The sequence below is a fragment of the Lissotriton vulgaris genome, chromosome 8 (genome assembly GCF_964263255.1).
Source record: "Lissotriton vulgaris chromosome 8, aLisVul1.2, whole genome shotgun sequence".
Classification (NCBI taxonomy): Eukaryota; Metazoa; Chordata; class Amphibia; order Caudata; family Salamandridae; genus Lissotriton; species Lissotriton vulgaris.
The window spans coordinates 225,742,173-225,757,771 of NC_141696.1; the positions used below are offsets into that span (position 1 = coordinate 225,742,173).

Below are 15,599 nucleotides of genomic sequence, written 5' to 3' on the forward strand. Positions count from 1 at the left end.
GCCTGGAGCTCCAACATTCCGATGTTTCTTTGTACACAGCTCTGGCTGTGAACAAAGGCTTCATGGAGCCTGATGGGATTCCAATCCCCTCACGCTCCCATAAGGCTTTGTTTTTTTTGTTAGAACATTCTGCCCTCTGGTGGCAGAATGTTCTAATAGCCTTATAGCCCTTTGTAGCTGGGCTATACCCGCTATTAAAGTCCCTCTCCCTTGTTAAAGGCCCTCGTCAACGCTGGAGAAGGTCTTTAATAGCCGGTATAGCCCTCTACGGCGGGCTATAAGGCTATGTCGCCTGCCATGATTCCCCCCTCACAAAGGGGATTAATTTAATAATGGGAATCTATGAACGATCCAAGTCTGGAGAAAAGTATGTCAGAATGAAATGATCCCAATTTAATATCTGTAATCGCATGGCTTCTGGTGAGGTTTTTAAAAAAACATTTCATGAGATAAGCTCTCAGATTATGACTGTGTGGTTGTTTCTACTGTGTCAGAGCCATGGTGGTTAGCCTGAACTATTTCCCTGCTACCCTGGATGATTCAAGGCCTTGAAAAAACAGAGCCAGGTTTGCCTTTCGGGCTTGTGGTGACCTTGGGAAAACAAAGGGCTGCAGAGTCAGCAAAAGGCAGAGCACGCCTAGAAAAGAGCAGGCCTTCAAAGGAAGGCAAAGTTCATTTGGTTTGAATTTCTCCAAGATGGTACAAGTTCACTGGCTTGCATGACTTAAGGGAAGTTGGCCATCATGCTGAACTCATTAAAGGCGGCTGTGTGCTTCATTCGCAAGGGCCCTGAAAATGGTGCTCGCGTTACAGGCACGTACACACTTATGAACTCCCTCTAGTTTTGTGGAACAACTATTTGTGCCTATTTCTTTCCCAGATTTATTATTATTTTTATGGTTGTGCTCCTTACTTCTGCAGTAATCACTTTCCTTCAATGCATCTTAAAGGGGAGATTAGAGATTTTCCCCAATGTTCCAGACAAATTTCCCTGAAGTGATCTGATAAGTACCGTGAAATGTGCGCCCCTGTGGGATACCTGGATTAAGAAAATGTTTTAAAATGTGAATTACTGACGCATAGGAGGCACACGCCCTGTCTCTGGGGGTAGAACACATTCATGACAGGACTGGGTCGAAGATGGGAGAAGTAGTATTGTCCTATCGCCGTAGAGTATCACTTCCTACAATTTCTAGAAAGTGGTAATAGGGCAGATAAGGGCAGGAAGAAGTCACAGCAGACAAATGATACAAGGAAGCCACTGAGAGGTTTGATATTGCTGTCATTGTACCTTATAAAGACTATCCTGAGATATTTTTCAAGAATGGAGTTTCAGTTGCACTTCTGAGACTGTGCCACACTACGAGAATCACAAATGACGCCTACTAAATGTAGGTGCTCTTGGGAGGATAGTTAGTAGCTTTCCAGGACACTAATCTAGCAGATTAGCTTCCTGGCAAAGTTCTCTGTGTGGCTTTTGTGGCATGATTTGCAATTGTGGAAATCTGTTTCTACAACATAATACATGTGTGTATGTAGTGTGTGATAATGGTCTCGGTAGCCACAATTCCACTTAAGGTATCTGTTTAACCCAGGTATTCCACGTGGGGTCTGGTGGCTTAGTGGACTAACGCGTCCACTATAGGGGCCTGTGTTTGACTCGTGGTCACAGGCTTAAATCTTGGCAGGCCCACTCAGCCTTTCATCCTTGTGAGGTCGATAATGTAGATGTAAAAACATCTTTTTGAGTGCAGGGGTGGCCGCACACACACTATTTCTGTACCATAGGCAGGGTCACAGGAATTTTGCAGCAGGGCAGAGGCAAATTATGCAGCATGGTTGACTAAATTATGTGGCAAGAAAAGCCAAGCGTAAATCAGTATTTTTTTGATAGTATTGCTCCGTTATTTTGCCATTTTAAAAGTTGTTAACACTGTTCATGGGTTGCACCTATTTAGTACCAGTTTAACCCCCAAACATAGCAATAAACTACAGAAAGGTGAGCAGTAATTAAACATTTGCAAAGGGCCCTACACTGTGTGGCAACACACGTTGCTGCATTTTTAGTAACTTTTGAACCGCTTAACCTAGAAAACATTTTTTTTGTTAAAATCTGCAGATCATGCAGATTTCGGATAACGCGGCAAAAGCGGCAGGTCCATAATTATGCCAGAAACGCCACAGCCGCACAATTGCATAATTCATGTGGCCCTGAACATATAGTGCTCGCCTTCCATCGCTCCACAAGATTCACAGTTTGCAACATACCTCTCAGAAGCATCTGTGCCGAACCCACCTTTGCGACCGGAAGTCCTGCTGTGCACAGGCACGCTATCCCTGCACGCTCTTGTTCGCGCGCCCCCCGCAGCTCCCCCCGCCCTGGGGCCCAATGCTCAGGTTGTGCAGGCCTCTCGCGCGAAGTTTCCCCTCAGGGCTCTGATGAATAGGTCTCAGAGCCATTCATTTCTTTCAGAGAAACGTTTTGCTGGCAGGGGCTCAAGAAAAGGCCTCCGAGTACTTCCTGTTTGCCACAGAAGCCGCACAAGCTGGTGGAAAGGGCGCGCACTGTATCCTGCCTGGAATTAGCAATTCAGATGAACATGACAACGCCCACGTGTGATCGTGTAATTATGCAGACCTGGCATATTGGACAGATGCACACGGGGTGGGAACGAAGGCAAGAAAGCGACAGAAGGGGGCTGGGTACACTACACACAGTGTACCAGAGCAGATGCAATCTGGGGTATGCAGGGGGAACCGGAGACTTCACACAATAGCGCTCTTAAAGGCAGGCTGGCGTTGGGCCACACACAACTGACCCCGACACAGCCCCATCGGCCTATCTTTTGTGGAATCTCACAATCTTCTTTTATAAAAAAAATATGTCTCCCTATACCAGGCCCTGGGTAGCTGTGTGGGCCTCTGTAACCAGCCCACTCGGTTTATATACTTCATTACCTTGTTTTTTATTTTTTATTTTTAAATGGCTGAATGTAAGGCCGAAATTTCTGGTACGAATTTGTGGACTCAGGAGGGGAGAAGTACATTTTTGTGACTTATAAGGAACTTAACATAAAGCAAACAGAGACAATAGAATAATATAACATGCTGGTCATCATAACATCTGAGCTCCTGAGCTTGCATTGAAGGAGATCAAAATATTACACAATATGGCTATAAATACGTTTAAAGGCCCTGCAGCTGGTGCAGCAAAACAGGATATGCTATTACCACCATTAGAGGACTTCAAAGCTAACCTCTGGAGTTGGCAAGTTAATTTCGATTCCCTTTCATTAAAAGAACAAAAACAAACAAAAAAAGATTAAACGATCATCAAGTATTTCGTCCTGAAAATATATTCTTGGGATTAGGTTTAGAATTGCTAATTATAACTTCTAAAAAGTTTAGGGTCTAACTAGATAATCCAGAGGCCGCCATGCAGCCTGACACGTTAGCTGAGGTAGGCCCAAGCCTCTGTTCCTCTGGGAGAAGGCTGTCCGCCATGTTATGAGATCCTGTTATGGCCTGGTGGAGACCTCTGTACCTCCAGTGCTCTGGGGGCGCCATCTTAGTTTGGCTTTCTGTGCTTTTTGTTTCTGTTATATAAACAGTTTGTGTGTTTTTTGTTTTTGTTATATTACCTCCTTAAGTAAGAGTGTGTTTAAAAAACCCAAAAAGGAGCCGTCTTGGCACGCAGAAGGTTGTCTACCTGCATCTCAGGGCCTTAGTGTGTTTTCCATGGCAATGGCTGGCGGGGACCGTGAGACCTGGCGGCCCAGTGGTTGGTGGGTAGCCCAGTAAAAGGTTTCCAATAGCAAAGCCATATGTGGTTCCACTTACATTAACCCAATGGTCCCCCCACCTGCAAGTGAGGTGGTAGAACCCGAAGACAGGTTCTGCTGACCTTTAAATGGTCACTTAAGGTACTTGAAACATTAAGATAGACGTAAGAAGGGAAAAAAGGGATTATCTGTTTAGGCAAAATGGCCCTTTTTCATTCAACTAGGTAAAAAGGCATCAGCAGGCTAGATAGCTCTCAACTTTAAGAAGGTGCCTACCAATCAGTTTGATGTTGTTGTTTTCATCCAGTAGAAGGTTTTCGATCTTCAAGTCCCTGTAGAAACAGAATAAGACACCATGGCGTCAAATGATGAAAACCAGCAGGCTACAAAAGGTAACTGAATCTCACATGCTCCTCTATAAAACTGCCCATTCAACAGGTTCATGACTATATTATTTCATCTCTTACCTCACCAATCCTCCCCCACCACAATTGAGCTCCACATCAGTGGCATCACGAAAAATGCTACGGTCCCTTTTAAAAGGTTAGGGGAAAAACTAAAAAAATCCACCACCCTGGATGTAAGCGGAAAACTTGAGTCACCTCTAGATATGCAAAGGCTTCTGTTCCAGCGTCCTAAACAGCTTTCCCATTGGGATCCCTCATGAACAGTGCCCCTACCTGCAGAAGCCGATATTACACATTGCACAAAAGTAGACACATGGCTGAACTGTCAACACCCGCAAATACAATTCACTCCATTTTCATTGGTACCTGCTTTCAAAAGATGTAAATCAGGATTTAAGTGGAACAGCACCGCCTCCACAGCTCTGGTCTAAAGACTAGGCTTTTAATTGAGGGTTTCAAATCCAGTTCAATCTCCCGCTGAATTTATATCAGTTTACACTTCCTGAAGTTGTCGGGTTTCCTTGGGAACATATTCTGAAGTTTCAATGCTGCCACTCCAGTGCTTTATAAAAGAGCATCCCTAGGGCGAGCTGGAAGGTGTACATGTTACCAGTAACTAGTGTAAAGTCAGTTGTTTCAAAGCAACTCTGATGAAGCATGACACTAAGAAGTGTGTGAGGTTTCCTCTTCCAATAAGGATGACTTTTCACAGATAACAACCTAAGTTGAAGCTCGTGGTGTTCTATATACATGTATGAGCCAAACGCCTTGGAACATTGTATACATGGCTTATCATTCCATCACAGGTGCCACCATACAATTATTTTGTGTTATGTGTGCAGCTTTAGGTCCGCCATTTTGTATCCCCGAACCTCTATGTTTGTTTATTCAACTACAAATGTTGGAGTGTGAGGAACAGGGGGGCATCTGGATGTGACCAGCCAGAGACAGTCAGACCAATATTATGTCATGGTAGTGAGTCAAGAATGAAAGAGGGTGCGGCAGGACATAGTGACACAAAGCGGGTGGTACTTCTGAGAAGCGGGGCAAGGAAAGGGTGGGAGGCTTCAATAGAGTAAGGGCAAAGATGAAGTGTGCCCCAGAGAGAGTAGGGGCTGGATCTGGGCAAGGGCAGAGGTACAACATTAAATTGGTAGGGGCGCGACTGAAATGGCGAAATAAGTCCTTACTGAACACCTGATACAGTAAAGCATGAATTCAGTTGCTGTGACAGTGATCAATCACCCTTGTGACAGTAGTACATGGGACATTCTTTATAATAAACATAAAGATTACAAAGCAACGGTTGACATTCACTCTAAAATGATTTGTGCCAGAGCTGAAGCACAGGAAGGCTAGATTACAAAATGATAAGTCTAAAAACAGAAAAAGGACACGATTTTGGGGGCTTAGTTTGTTTCTAACACCCTTGAGTACTGTTAGATAAACCTTGGGATAAATTGTGATTTGTCCACTCACCAAGGGAACAAAACCGGATTTACAAATTCTTCTGGTTCAACATCATCCCAGAACACATTTACACCACAGATGCCCTCCAAACCTCAATGACGTATTAAACATTTTTAGAGTTCTACTGGAAACAACGAAAGAGCATTGGCAATCTCGCATTATTCCAGCTGCACAGCTGTTTCCACCCTCAACAAAATGATAGGGTGGAAGGAAAGTCGTCAAACTGCAGCCAGTAACTAGATACTTGCACACATGGAAACAAAGCTGCCTCCTCAATAGCAGGAGCCTTCAGAAGAAGCGGCTCATCGGACTCCGGCATGTTTCTCATGGGGTGTAGCGCTGTAATCAAAGTCTCATTCATCCCCTCCTTCATGTCCTAAGCTAGGAGTCTCTGTAATTGCATCTTAGGCACATTTAGTTGTGAAGATATGAATGCATTTTGTCAAGCACAGGACAAAAAATCTGGGGTTGTCGACAGCCCTCCTCCTCCAGCGGTACATTCTGGGACTCGCGTCAGTGACAGCCTGACAGTAATTGCAAAGAACGTATCAGAATTCGGTCACAGTCTCTTTAGTGTGGCAGGTTAGGCGCTCCGCGTGGGATGCGGGCCTGAGGAAGCGCGAGCTGCGGCAGCAAGTCTCGCTCGTGCACACGCTCCTCTAACATCTAGACTTGCTGTTTGCCTCTTTGATCACAGAGGACTGGTGAAGGCCTCGTCCCAATCTGAACTCCATCAAATTTAAGTCGAGTAACACAAACTTTATATAATGGAAAAAAATAAGGTATCTATTTTGGCCATAGAGTGCCTAGGCGGACACCAACAATTCAACTGGCTTGTGTGGGTGTCACTGCACTAAATGCCATGAGTTCTAATAAGGACTACGGTGATATATCTTTCCTGCTGTACTAGAATTGATACTGTAGCCCTTTCTAATTCCGCTAGAAGCATGCCGACGTCACCGGAAATACACCAAAGGTGGGATGTTGACGCCCACCTGGCTACGAAAAAAAAAAAAAAGAAAGAAAGAAAAGACTACGAATCCGAACCCAACCACAAGTCTGCGGAATAATGCACAGCATAGTGAATCCAGAAAGATTCACGCTGCAAAACTTGAGGGTACAGGCATGTTTGGTGCCTCAGAAGTGTGCTTAGATGTTTTGTTGGATACTGTCACACTGCAGCTATTTCAGAGGGCACTTCAGCTCGGCTGGAGTAAGGACAGAAGTTCTGACCTATTGATGGTTGTACTACCAGATCACACATCCCAAATGGACTGTATTGTGAGTGGTGGTCCACAGTGGTGGCTTGTAAGGGCTTGATTTGGTTGCTAAGAGCCAAAAGCTGTGCCTCGGTCATTTAGCTGCAAAAGCTGAGAGCACTTAGACTGCAGGTCAAGGGTAAGCACTATAAAGCAGAATCAGCCCCAGGAGCATACCACTGGGGCAATACCTGACAGAAGAGGTGGACAGTAAGCGGAACGAGAACCTGATAATGAGTCAAACATCAGGATCATTGATTTGCATCCATGATGTCAGGAAAGGGAATAAGTGCCCCTTACTATGTTGTTGCATATATGCTCTTAAAAGCACTCTGGTTTTTAAGACAAGAACATTCTTTTCACAATTCTCCTTACAAACGTGAATTCCCAGTAGTTGGTAAGGAGGCGGGCTTTTTCATGAAGGTATACAGCAGTGCATGAAAAAGCCATCCAATGCCTTGCGGACTGCGACAAGGCAACTCTTGGTCCAGCTGGGCCTGGACGTCAGGAACATCCGTAGTGAACTAGGGCTATCAATGCGCTTCAAGCCGAGAGTACTGACCAGGATAAAACAGAGAGGCACAGAGACTGTTAACCTACAGGTAGTAAAACCAAGCTAGACACATCTTCGTGCAGGGGCTGGTGCCAGAGCGGCAGATTCAGGTGCAAAAGTACTTCCAGGAAATTTACTCTATCAATACAGGAGGTAGGAGCAGGCAATCTTTAGTAACTGGTGCTTCTGAGAAACCTGAAATTCGAGATTCTGGTGCCAGAAATGTTGCAATAATGGAGGAAAGGAAAACTGCATAACCCTGTTGAGTCCAGAAATAAAGTGAGCTTTAAACTGAAAAAAAATGATTGCATTTTGCATGGTTTATGGTGAGAGAAGGAGAGAGAGTGACCCCCCAACATGTGGCGCGGATCAGAAAGAGATTGACATGATTGCATCTGTTGGTCTATGGCTCCATGACGAGTGGGTTTTATGTGCTCGACCTGCTCAAAAATAGAAGCTGGTGTTTAACAGTTCTCCCGAAAAGTTAGCAAGTGGGCAAAAACGTCCTGATGGGAAAGATTCCAGTATTTGAGTTCTGAGGCACAGGGGGAGAAGTTCTTTTTTTGTCGGATTGATAAATGACTGACCATTGGGTTCTGGTTTCAGAGAGTCTTTCGTCACACCTGTACTAGAGTGTGCTTTGCGAATCACTGTGGCTCTAAGAAGCGACAGTGAGCACAGCCTCTACCTGGACAGTGGGTCTGCTGACCAGCAGGGTCCACTGCCCTGGTAGAGGACAGGACGGAGGGAAGGCACAGAGCACTTCAACATGGCACCCTTTCAACAAGAGGCTCCATTTAACTTCTGTCATTGAATTGATGCCCTATGTCAATCAATCAATCAATCAATCAGTGACACTTGTAAAGCGCGCTACATACCCGTAGGGTCTCAAGGCGCTGGGGGGGGGGGGGGTGCCGCTACCGCTCGAACAGCCAGGTCTTCAGCTTCTTCCTGAAGGAGAGGTGGTCTTGGGTCAGGCGCAGGTCGGTCGGGAGGGAGTTCCAGGTCTTGGCGGCCAGGTAGGAGAAGGACCTTCCTCCTGTAGTCGCTCTTCGGATGCGGGGGACGGCGGCGAGGGCGTGGTTGGCTGATCGGAGGTGGCGTTTGGGAGCGTAGAAGTTGACTCGGCTGTTGAGGTAGCTCGGGCCTTGGTCGTGTAGGGCTTTGTGTGCGTGGGTGAGGAGGCGGAAGGTGATTCTTTTGTTGACGGGGAGCCAGTGAAGGTCTCTCAGATGTCCAGGGATGTGGCTGGTTCGTGGGATGTCGAGGATGAGTCTGGCTGAGGCGTTCTGGATCCGCTGGAGTCTCTTCTGGAGCTTGGCGGTGGTACCGGCGTAGAGGGCGTTGCCGTAGTCCAGTCGGCTGGTGACGAGGGCCTGGGTGACGGTCTTCCTGGTCTCGGTGGGGATCCACCAGAAGATCTTCCGTAGCATACGTAGGATGTTGAAGCACGCCGAGGAGACGTTGTTGACTTGCCTGGTCATGGAGAGGGAGGAGTCCAGGATGAAGCCCAGGTTGCGTGCATGGTCTGTTGGTTTGGGTGCGGTGCCCAGGGCGGGAGGCCACCAGGAGTCGTCCCAGGCGGAGGGTGAGGAGCCCAGGATGAGGACCTCCGTCTTGTCCGAGTTCAGTTTCAGGCGGCTGGTCGTCATCCACTCGGCTACCTCTTTCATCCCTTCGTGCAGGTTGGCTCTGGCGGCGGCGGGGTCGTTGGTCAGGGAGAGGATCAGCTGGGTGTCGTCGGCGTAGGAGATTATGCTGAGGTTGTGTTTGCGTACGATGGCCGCGAGGGGGCTCATGTAGACGTTGAAGAGGGTGGGGCTCAGAGATGATCCTTGAGGGACGCCGCAGATGACTTCGGAGGCCTCTGACTTGTACGGTGGTAGGCGGACTCTCTGTGTTCTTCCGTCGAGGAAGGAGATGATCCATTCCAGCGCCTTGTCCTGGATTCCGATGTTGCTAAGGCGCCGTACTAGGGTGCGGTGGCAGACCGTGTCGAATGCCGCGGAGAGGTCTAGGAGGATGAGGGCCGCTGTTTCTCCATTGTCCATCAGGGCTCGGATGTCATCGGTGGCGGCGATGAGGGCGGTCTCGGTGCTGTGATTGGCTCGGAAGCCGGACTGTGAGGGGTCGAGGGATCCGTTCGTCTCGAGGAAGGCGGCCATCTGCTTGTTGACGGTCTTCTCGATGACTTTGGCTGGAAACGGGAGGAGCGAGATGGGGCGGTAATTCTTGAGGTCGGTGGGGTCCGCTGTTGGTTTCTTGAGTAGAGCGCTGAGTTCGGCGTGTTTCCAGCTCTCAGGGAAGATGGTGGTGTCGAAGGATGTGTTGATGATGTCTCGTAGGTGGGGTGCGATGACAGCGTCGGCCTTGTTGAAGACGTGGTGAGGGCAGGGGTCGGTCGGTGATCCGGAGTGGATGGAGTTCATCGTGCAGATGGTATCTTCGGTGCTGATCGGGGTCCAGGCGTGTAGGGTGGTGGTGGGGGGTGGTTGTTCGGTCATGGTGTGCGTTGGTTGGTTGTTGAAGCTGTTGTGTATGTCCGCGATCTTGTTGTGGAAGTATGAAGCGAGGGAGTTGCAGAGGTCTTGCAATGGGGTGATGTCTTTGTTTCCTGCGCTGGAGTTGGAAAGCTCTTTCACGATGTTGAAGAGTTCCTTGCAGTTGTGTGCGTTGTTGTCCAACCGGTCCTTGAATGCTGTTTTCTTGGCGGCGCGGATCAGCTGGTGGTGTTTCCGGGTGGCAAGTTTGAAGGAGGTCCTGTTGTCCGGTGTCGGTTCCCTTCTCCAGACTTTCTCGAGGGCTCGGCAGTTCTTCTTGGAGCTCTTGAGTTCGTCGGTGAACCATGGGGCCTTCTTGCTGCCGGGTCTGCTAGGCGGGGTCCTCAGTGGGGCGAGTTCGTTCGCGCAGTTGCTGATCCACTTCGTGAGGTTGTCGGCGGCCTGGCTGGGGTTCGCTGAGCTGGCAGGAGGGTGCTGGCTCAGGGAGGTGGCGAGCTGGTCTGCTGTGATCTTGTTCCAGCTTCTGCGGGCGGCCTGTTGCTGGTGTTGGTGGGTCGTCGTTCTCTTGAAGGTGAAGTGGACGCAGCTGTGGTCCGCCCATTGAAGCTCTGTGGCGTGGCTGAAGTCGATGTCTGTGCTGGAAGAGAAGACTGCGTCGAGTGTGTGTCCGGCGAGGTGGGTGGGGGTGGACACCAGTTGCTTGAGTCCAAGGTTGGCGAGGTTGTCGAGCAGGGTGCTGGTGTTGCGGTCGTTGTTGTTCTCCAGATGGAAGTTGAGGTCTCCCAGGAGGATGTAGTCAGCGGAGGGGAGGGCATGCGGGCTGACGAAGTCGGTGATGTCCTCGCTGAATTGTGTGCGTGGTCCAGGGGGTCGGTAGATCAGTGTGCCTCTGAGGGTGGTGTTCGGGTTGGTGTGGATCTGGAAATGCAGGTGTTCGGCGCTGGTCAGGGTGTTGTCGGTGCTGGTCGTGAGACGGATGGTGTTCCTGTGGATGATGGCGATGCCTCCTCCCATCTGGTTGGCGTTTCGGTCCCTCCGGACGATCTTGTAGCCCTCTGGGATAGCGATGGCGATGTCGGGAGCTGAAGAGGCGTTCATCCAGGTCTCCGTGAGGAAGGCAACGTCAGTGGCTGTGGCGTCTAGAAGGTTCCAGAGTTCGATGGCGTGTCTGTGGACGGAGCGGGTGTTGAGCAGGATGCACTTGAGGTGGGTGCTGCTGGTGTTCGTCTTGGCGGGTGCTGGTGCGATGTCCATAATCTGTTGCTATAATATATTGGCACAGTTCTTGTACAAATAAAAGAAGCGGCCTTTGTGAGAAGAAACATGGCATCTACTCATTGTACATGGACTCATGAAATCTGGGCCCAAACTTCAAATAAATCTTCTTGTGAACATTTTTTGATCTGGAGTCTGAAATTACTAATTTCTCTAAAGTATAAGCAATCAAAAATATTTAAACTAATCAGTGTTTGGAGGACTCCAGAGATTTGGTGGGGGACATTTGCATTTGCAGATCTCAGCAGCATGGGTGTTTAGATATCTCAGCCTATCCAGGAAAGGGTATTGATGTTTGGAGGACTATAAAGGTCCATGGAAAAGCATTGCTGTTTGGAGAGCTCGACAGGGCCAATGGAATGCATTAGTGTTTGGAGGGCTCTGCTGGACCAGCGAATGGCGTTAAGAGTTTGGAAGACTCTGCAGATCCAGGAAAAAGCAATACTGTTTGGAGAGCTCTACACGGCCAATGGAATGAGTTTGTGTTTGGAGGGCTCTGTGGGTCCAAGCAAAGGCACTAGTGATTGGACGGTTATTTAGGTCCAGTGGCTTTCATTAGAGTTTGGAAGACTCTACAGATCCAGGGAAAAGTAATACGGGTTGGTGAGCTCTGCAGGTCTAGAAGGAGATTTGTGGGTGGAAGGCCTTAGAGGTCCAAGGGGAGGCATTAGCATTTTGGAAGGCTCTACGGGTCCAGGGATTGGCCTTAGAATCTAGAAGGGTCTACAGGCCCAGGAAACAGCAGTAGCCTTTGGAAGGTACTGCAGATTAGAATGGGGAGATTACGGTTTGTACAGCTCTATAGGTATTTATGACACAGCAGAGGTAGTTTTGGACTGTCAGAGCAGCTGCCATCTTTTTATCACCATCTCCAGAAACGGTCTTAAGGTGAGTTCCCCTTCGTGACTACATATTTCTACCTGCCTCGCTTTCACCTCCGATCTACCTCTCACTGGCAATTCTGGATCTTCCAGGTTTCCAATAATAAACACTTGACACTGCTGAGATGTATGTAGATATTGTTCGCACAGAAGAGCCTGTGACTCATGGAATGTCAACTTACATCATTTTATTTTGGGCTACTGGAAAATACGTGCTATTTTCTGCCATTCCGCCCTCTATAAGCATCATCGCGGAACAGCATGGGCGACGGGTTACGTGGGTAGGAAAACACTGTACATAAACAGCTTTCTGTTCCCCTGGCTCAAGGTAGGGAGTTGACAGGAAACCAAGCAGGCCATGTAAAGGCACATACCGAATTTATTAACCTCTTGCCCGCCATCACACTGGGCTCCCACTTCGAGCTTTAATATATTGTGAATAAGACATCGGTGATACTTGCCACAATTGAACAACAGACAACAGACGACAATAGTCCTGGGACAAACATATCGGTAATACAACTTCATATACTAAAACATGGGAATGGGGTGCACGCACATACTGGAAGTTAGGGCAACGAATAGCAGAATATATCAATTTAAAGAGGGAAACATTTAAAAAAAAGAAAAAATGCAAGTTATAGGGAAGAGGTAGGAAAAAAAGTAGCATAAAAAAAGTAATATAAAAAAGGAAACTCCAATACTAATGAACGTTAATTAATGAAAAAAGGACGGAAATAAATTAGTTCCCGATATTAATTGCACCAAGATGAATTACCGACATTAGTCTCAGAATGATTAATACACCAGATGTAATGACATTAACCCGTATCCCCTACTCCTCCCTCTCCCCACCTCCCAGGAACTGCAGTTGTTGAAAAAAAAGAGCCCACAGATGGAGTCTCTCAGATATTTTTCATGAAGGTTCCTCTGAAGCATGTCTTTGTTAATAACAGTGGACATCTTTCGAACATGTTAGACCTCTTTGGTACTCAACAGTATAATGTCTGGGTTGGAATATACTGCAGCCCGCCCTGATCTTCCCTTGTGCTCACATTCTGTCTCATGTAGTGACATTTCATTAAATCCCCTGGTGCCCGCTGCAGTGGCCCTCCTAAACTTGGCCCTCCTTATCTTGTGCTCCAATGCCAGCAAATAGGGAGTGAGCTCCCAGATCCGTTCTGATCTCACTGAGGTCCAATGGGCCCTCCCATGCAGAGATGTCACTGAGAACCAATAGGCCCTCCCATACTTATGCTACACTGCCAATGAATGGGGAGTGAGCTCCCAGATCCGCACAGACGTCACTGAGCTCCAATGGGCCCTCCGAAGCTTGCGCTACACTGCCAATGAATGGGGAGTGAGCTTCCAGATCCGCACAGACATCACTGAGCTCCAATGGGCCCTCCCATGCTTGGGCTCCTCTGCCATTGAACGAGGAGTGAGCTCCCAGATCCGCACAGACGTCACTGAGCTCCAATGGGCCCTCCCATGCTTGGGCTCCACTGCCATTGAACGAGGAGTGAGCTGCCAGATCCGAGCAGACGTTACTGAGCTCCAATTGGCCTCCTATGCTTGGGCTCCACTGCCATTGAACGAGGACTGAGCTCCCAAATCCGCACAGACGTCACTGAGCTCCAATGGGCCCTCCCATGCCTGGGCTCCACTGACATTGAACGAGGAGTGAGCTCCCAGATCCGCACAGACGTCACTGAGCTCCACAGGGCCCGCCCATGCTTGGGCTACAATGCCAACAAATGTGGTGTGAGCTACCATGTCAGTGCATATGTCACTGAGCATATTTTATGAGGCGTTTCTATTGCAGCAAAATTCAGGAAGTAGGTCTAGGGCACGTCAGTATGCAGATTAGTGCCTGTGCATGAAACGTCACAAGGGGTATGCAGTCAGTTGAGTGCATCGTCAAGGAAACAAGCTTGCGTAGGTGTGCAGTATACGTATCCCTGATTTTGAAGTAAAATGGGTGCAGTGCTGTGCAGCTCAGTGCTTGTGCAGGAAAGCGCCCCTAAGGACGTGCTGCACAGGTATAAGCAGAAACACCTCTGCAGAGGTGCACAGGCCTGGTTAGTCCTTGTAAAGGTTGTAGGCGTGCCAATCTGATAAGTACCAGATAATTCATGCGTGGATGTGCACACATGCCCACGCGTATACACACAAACATAAGCAAATGCGAACAAATACACTCAGACTGCAGAACATTTCATGCAATTATTCGTGCATTGAGGCTGTGAAATTCAACCTTCAGCCTACAGGCATTCAAATGCAGCTTTCAACAACTTTCACTGAGAGAAGTGAAAATATCACTGTTCCATCAGACCTCTTCCACCTCCTTTTGCATTTCCACCTTACTTACATACATGTGACACAATGCCCCCTCCCAGGTAGCCTTAAGCAAGTACCGTGCAGCCAGCGAGCTGCCTAGTTCCAGGAATGAAGCCTGTCTAGCATGCAAAGATGGAAATACACATGTGCCTGAGTGCTCCATCTCCTCCAGATTCTGAGATGAATGTGAAAATGAGAGGGACGTGTTTAGATCTGGCTGAGGTTCCTCACCTGTGCACCACGCCAGCACGGTGGAGGTGCTCGACGGCCAGGATGAGCTGCCGGATGTACTTGCGCACTTCGTGCTCCTCTAGTCGCTTCTTCTCGTAGATCTTGTGCATGAGGTTCCCTCCGGAGCACAGCTCCATGACCAGGTAGTAGCTGTTCTCCGTCTCCAAGATGTCCAGAAGTTGCGTGATGTTGGGGTGCCGGATCATTTGCTGGATCTGCCCTTCACGCCGCAAGTTCTTGGTCACATAGCTGTCCTTCTTGGCCTTCTTCTTGTCAATCACTTTGACCGCCACCTGCCACAAAGCAAATATTCTCTCAGTTACTAGGCCATCGGGAAACATTCAACAGTACACACAAGGTATACAGGTACTAACTTTTTTGTGACCAACGGAAAACAGTCATAAGAACTTCATGATAGCTGTCTACGCATAATATCGACTATTTAAAGAGAATTCAGTATGGACTGACTTGTCTCTTTGTGCTTGAAAATCAGTACGAATTGATATTTCATTCAAGGGTACTCACTTTGTAGAACCCAGAAGGGTGAAAGGGAGGGTGAGTTCTTTTCAGGGCTGAAACCTGTGACCTGTAGGCAACTCATTACTGTAACTAGCATAAGGAGTCATTAGGAGTCAATGTGACTTTATATAACATATACATACTATGGGACAGAGTGGTGCAGAGACAAAAGCATGCAGGGAGCAAAGAACAGTGTTTATGGCAGGGTAATAGAGCTCTATTGAAGGCCGTACTTATGCACAAGGGAATTAAAACCAATGTATAGGATATAAGTGACCAGAAAATACATCCAATCTTACAAACAGAAGGAAAGCGAGATGTAAAGTCCAGCTGACCAAATTACAAATGGTTTCCAATGGTTCTAAGTTGGTCAAGCATGTC

The 15,599-nt window shown here is 48.0% G+C and overlaps 1 protein-coding gene across 1 annotated transcript in view; it reads right to left on the bottom strand.

The window, feature by feature from the left end:
• Nucleotides 1–15,599, bottom strand: part of HUNK (hormonally up-regulated Neu-associated kinase) — a 118,498-nt gene that overhangs the window by 49,082 nt on the left and 53,817 nt on the right. The window contains exons 2-3 of the mRNA XM_086934001.1: nt 14,700–14,992; nt 4,059–4,114 (exon numbers count right to left, since the gene is read on the bottom strand). Of these exons, the coding sequence (XP_086790127.1) occupies nt 4,059–4,114; nt 14,700–14,992 (349 nt within the window). The remainder of the gene's footprint in view (nt 1–4,058; nt 4,115–14,699; nt 14,993–15,599) is intronic.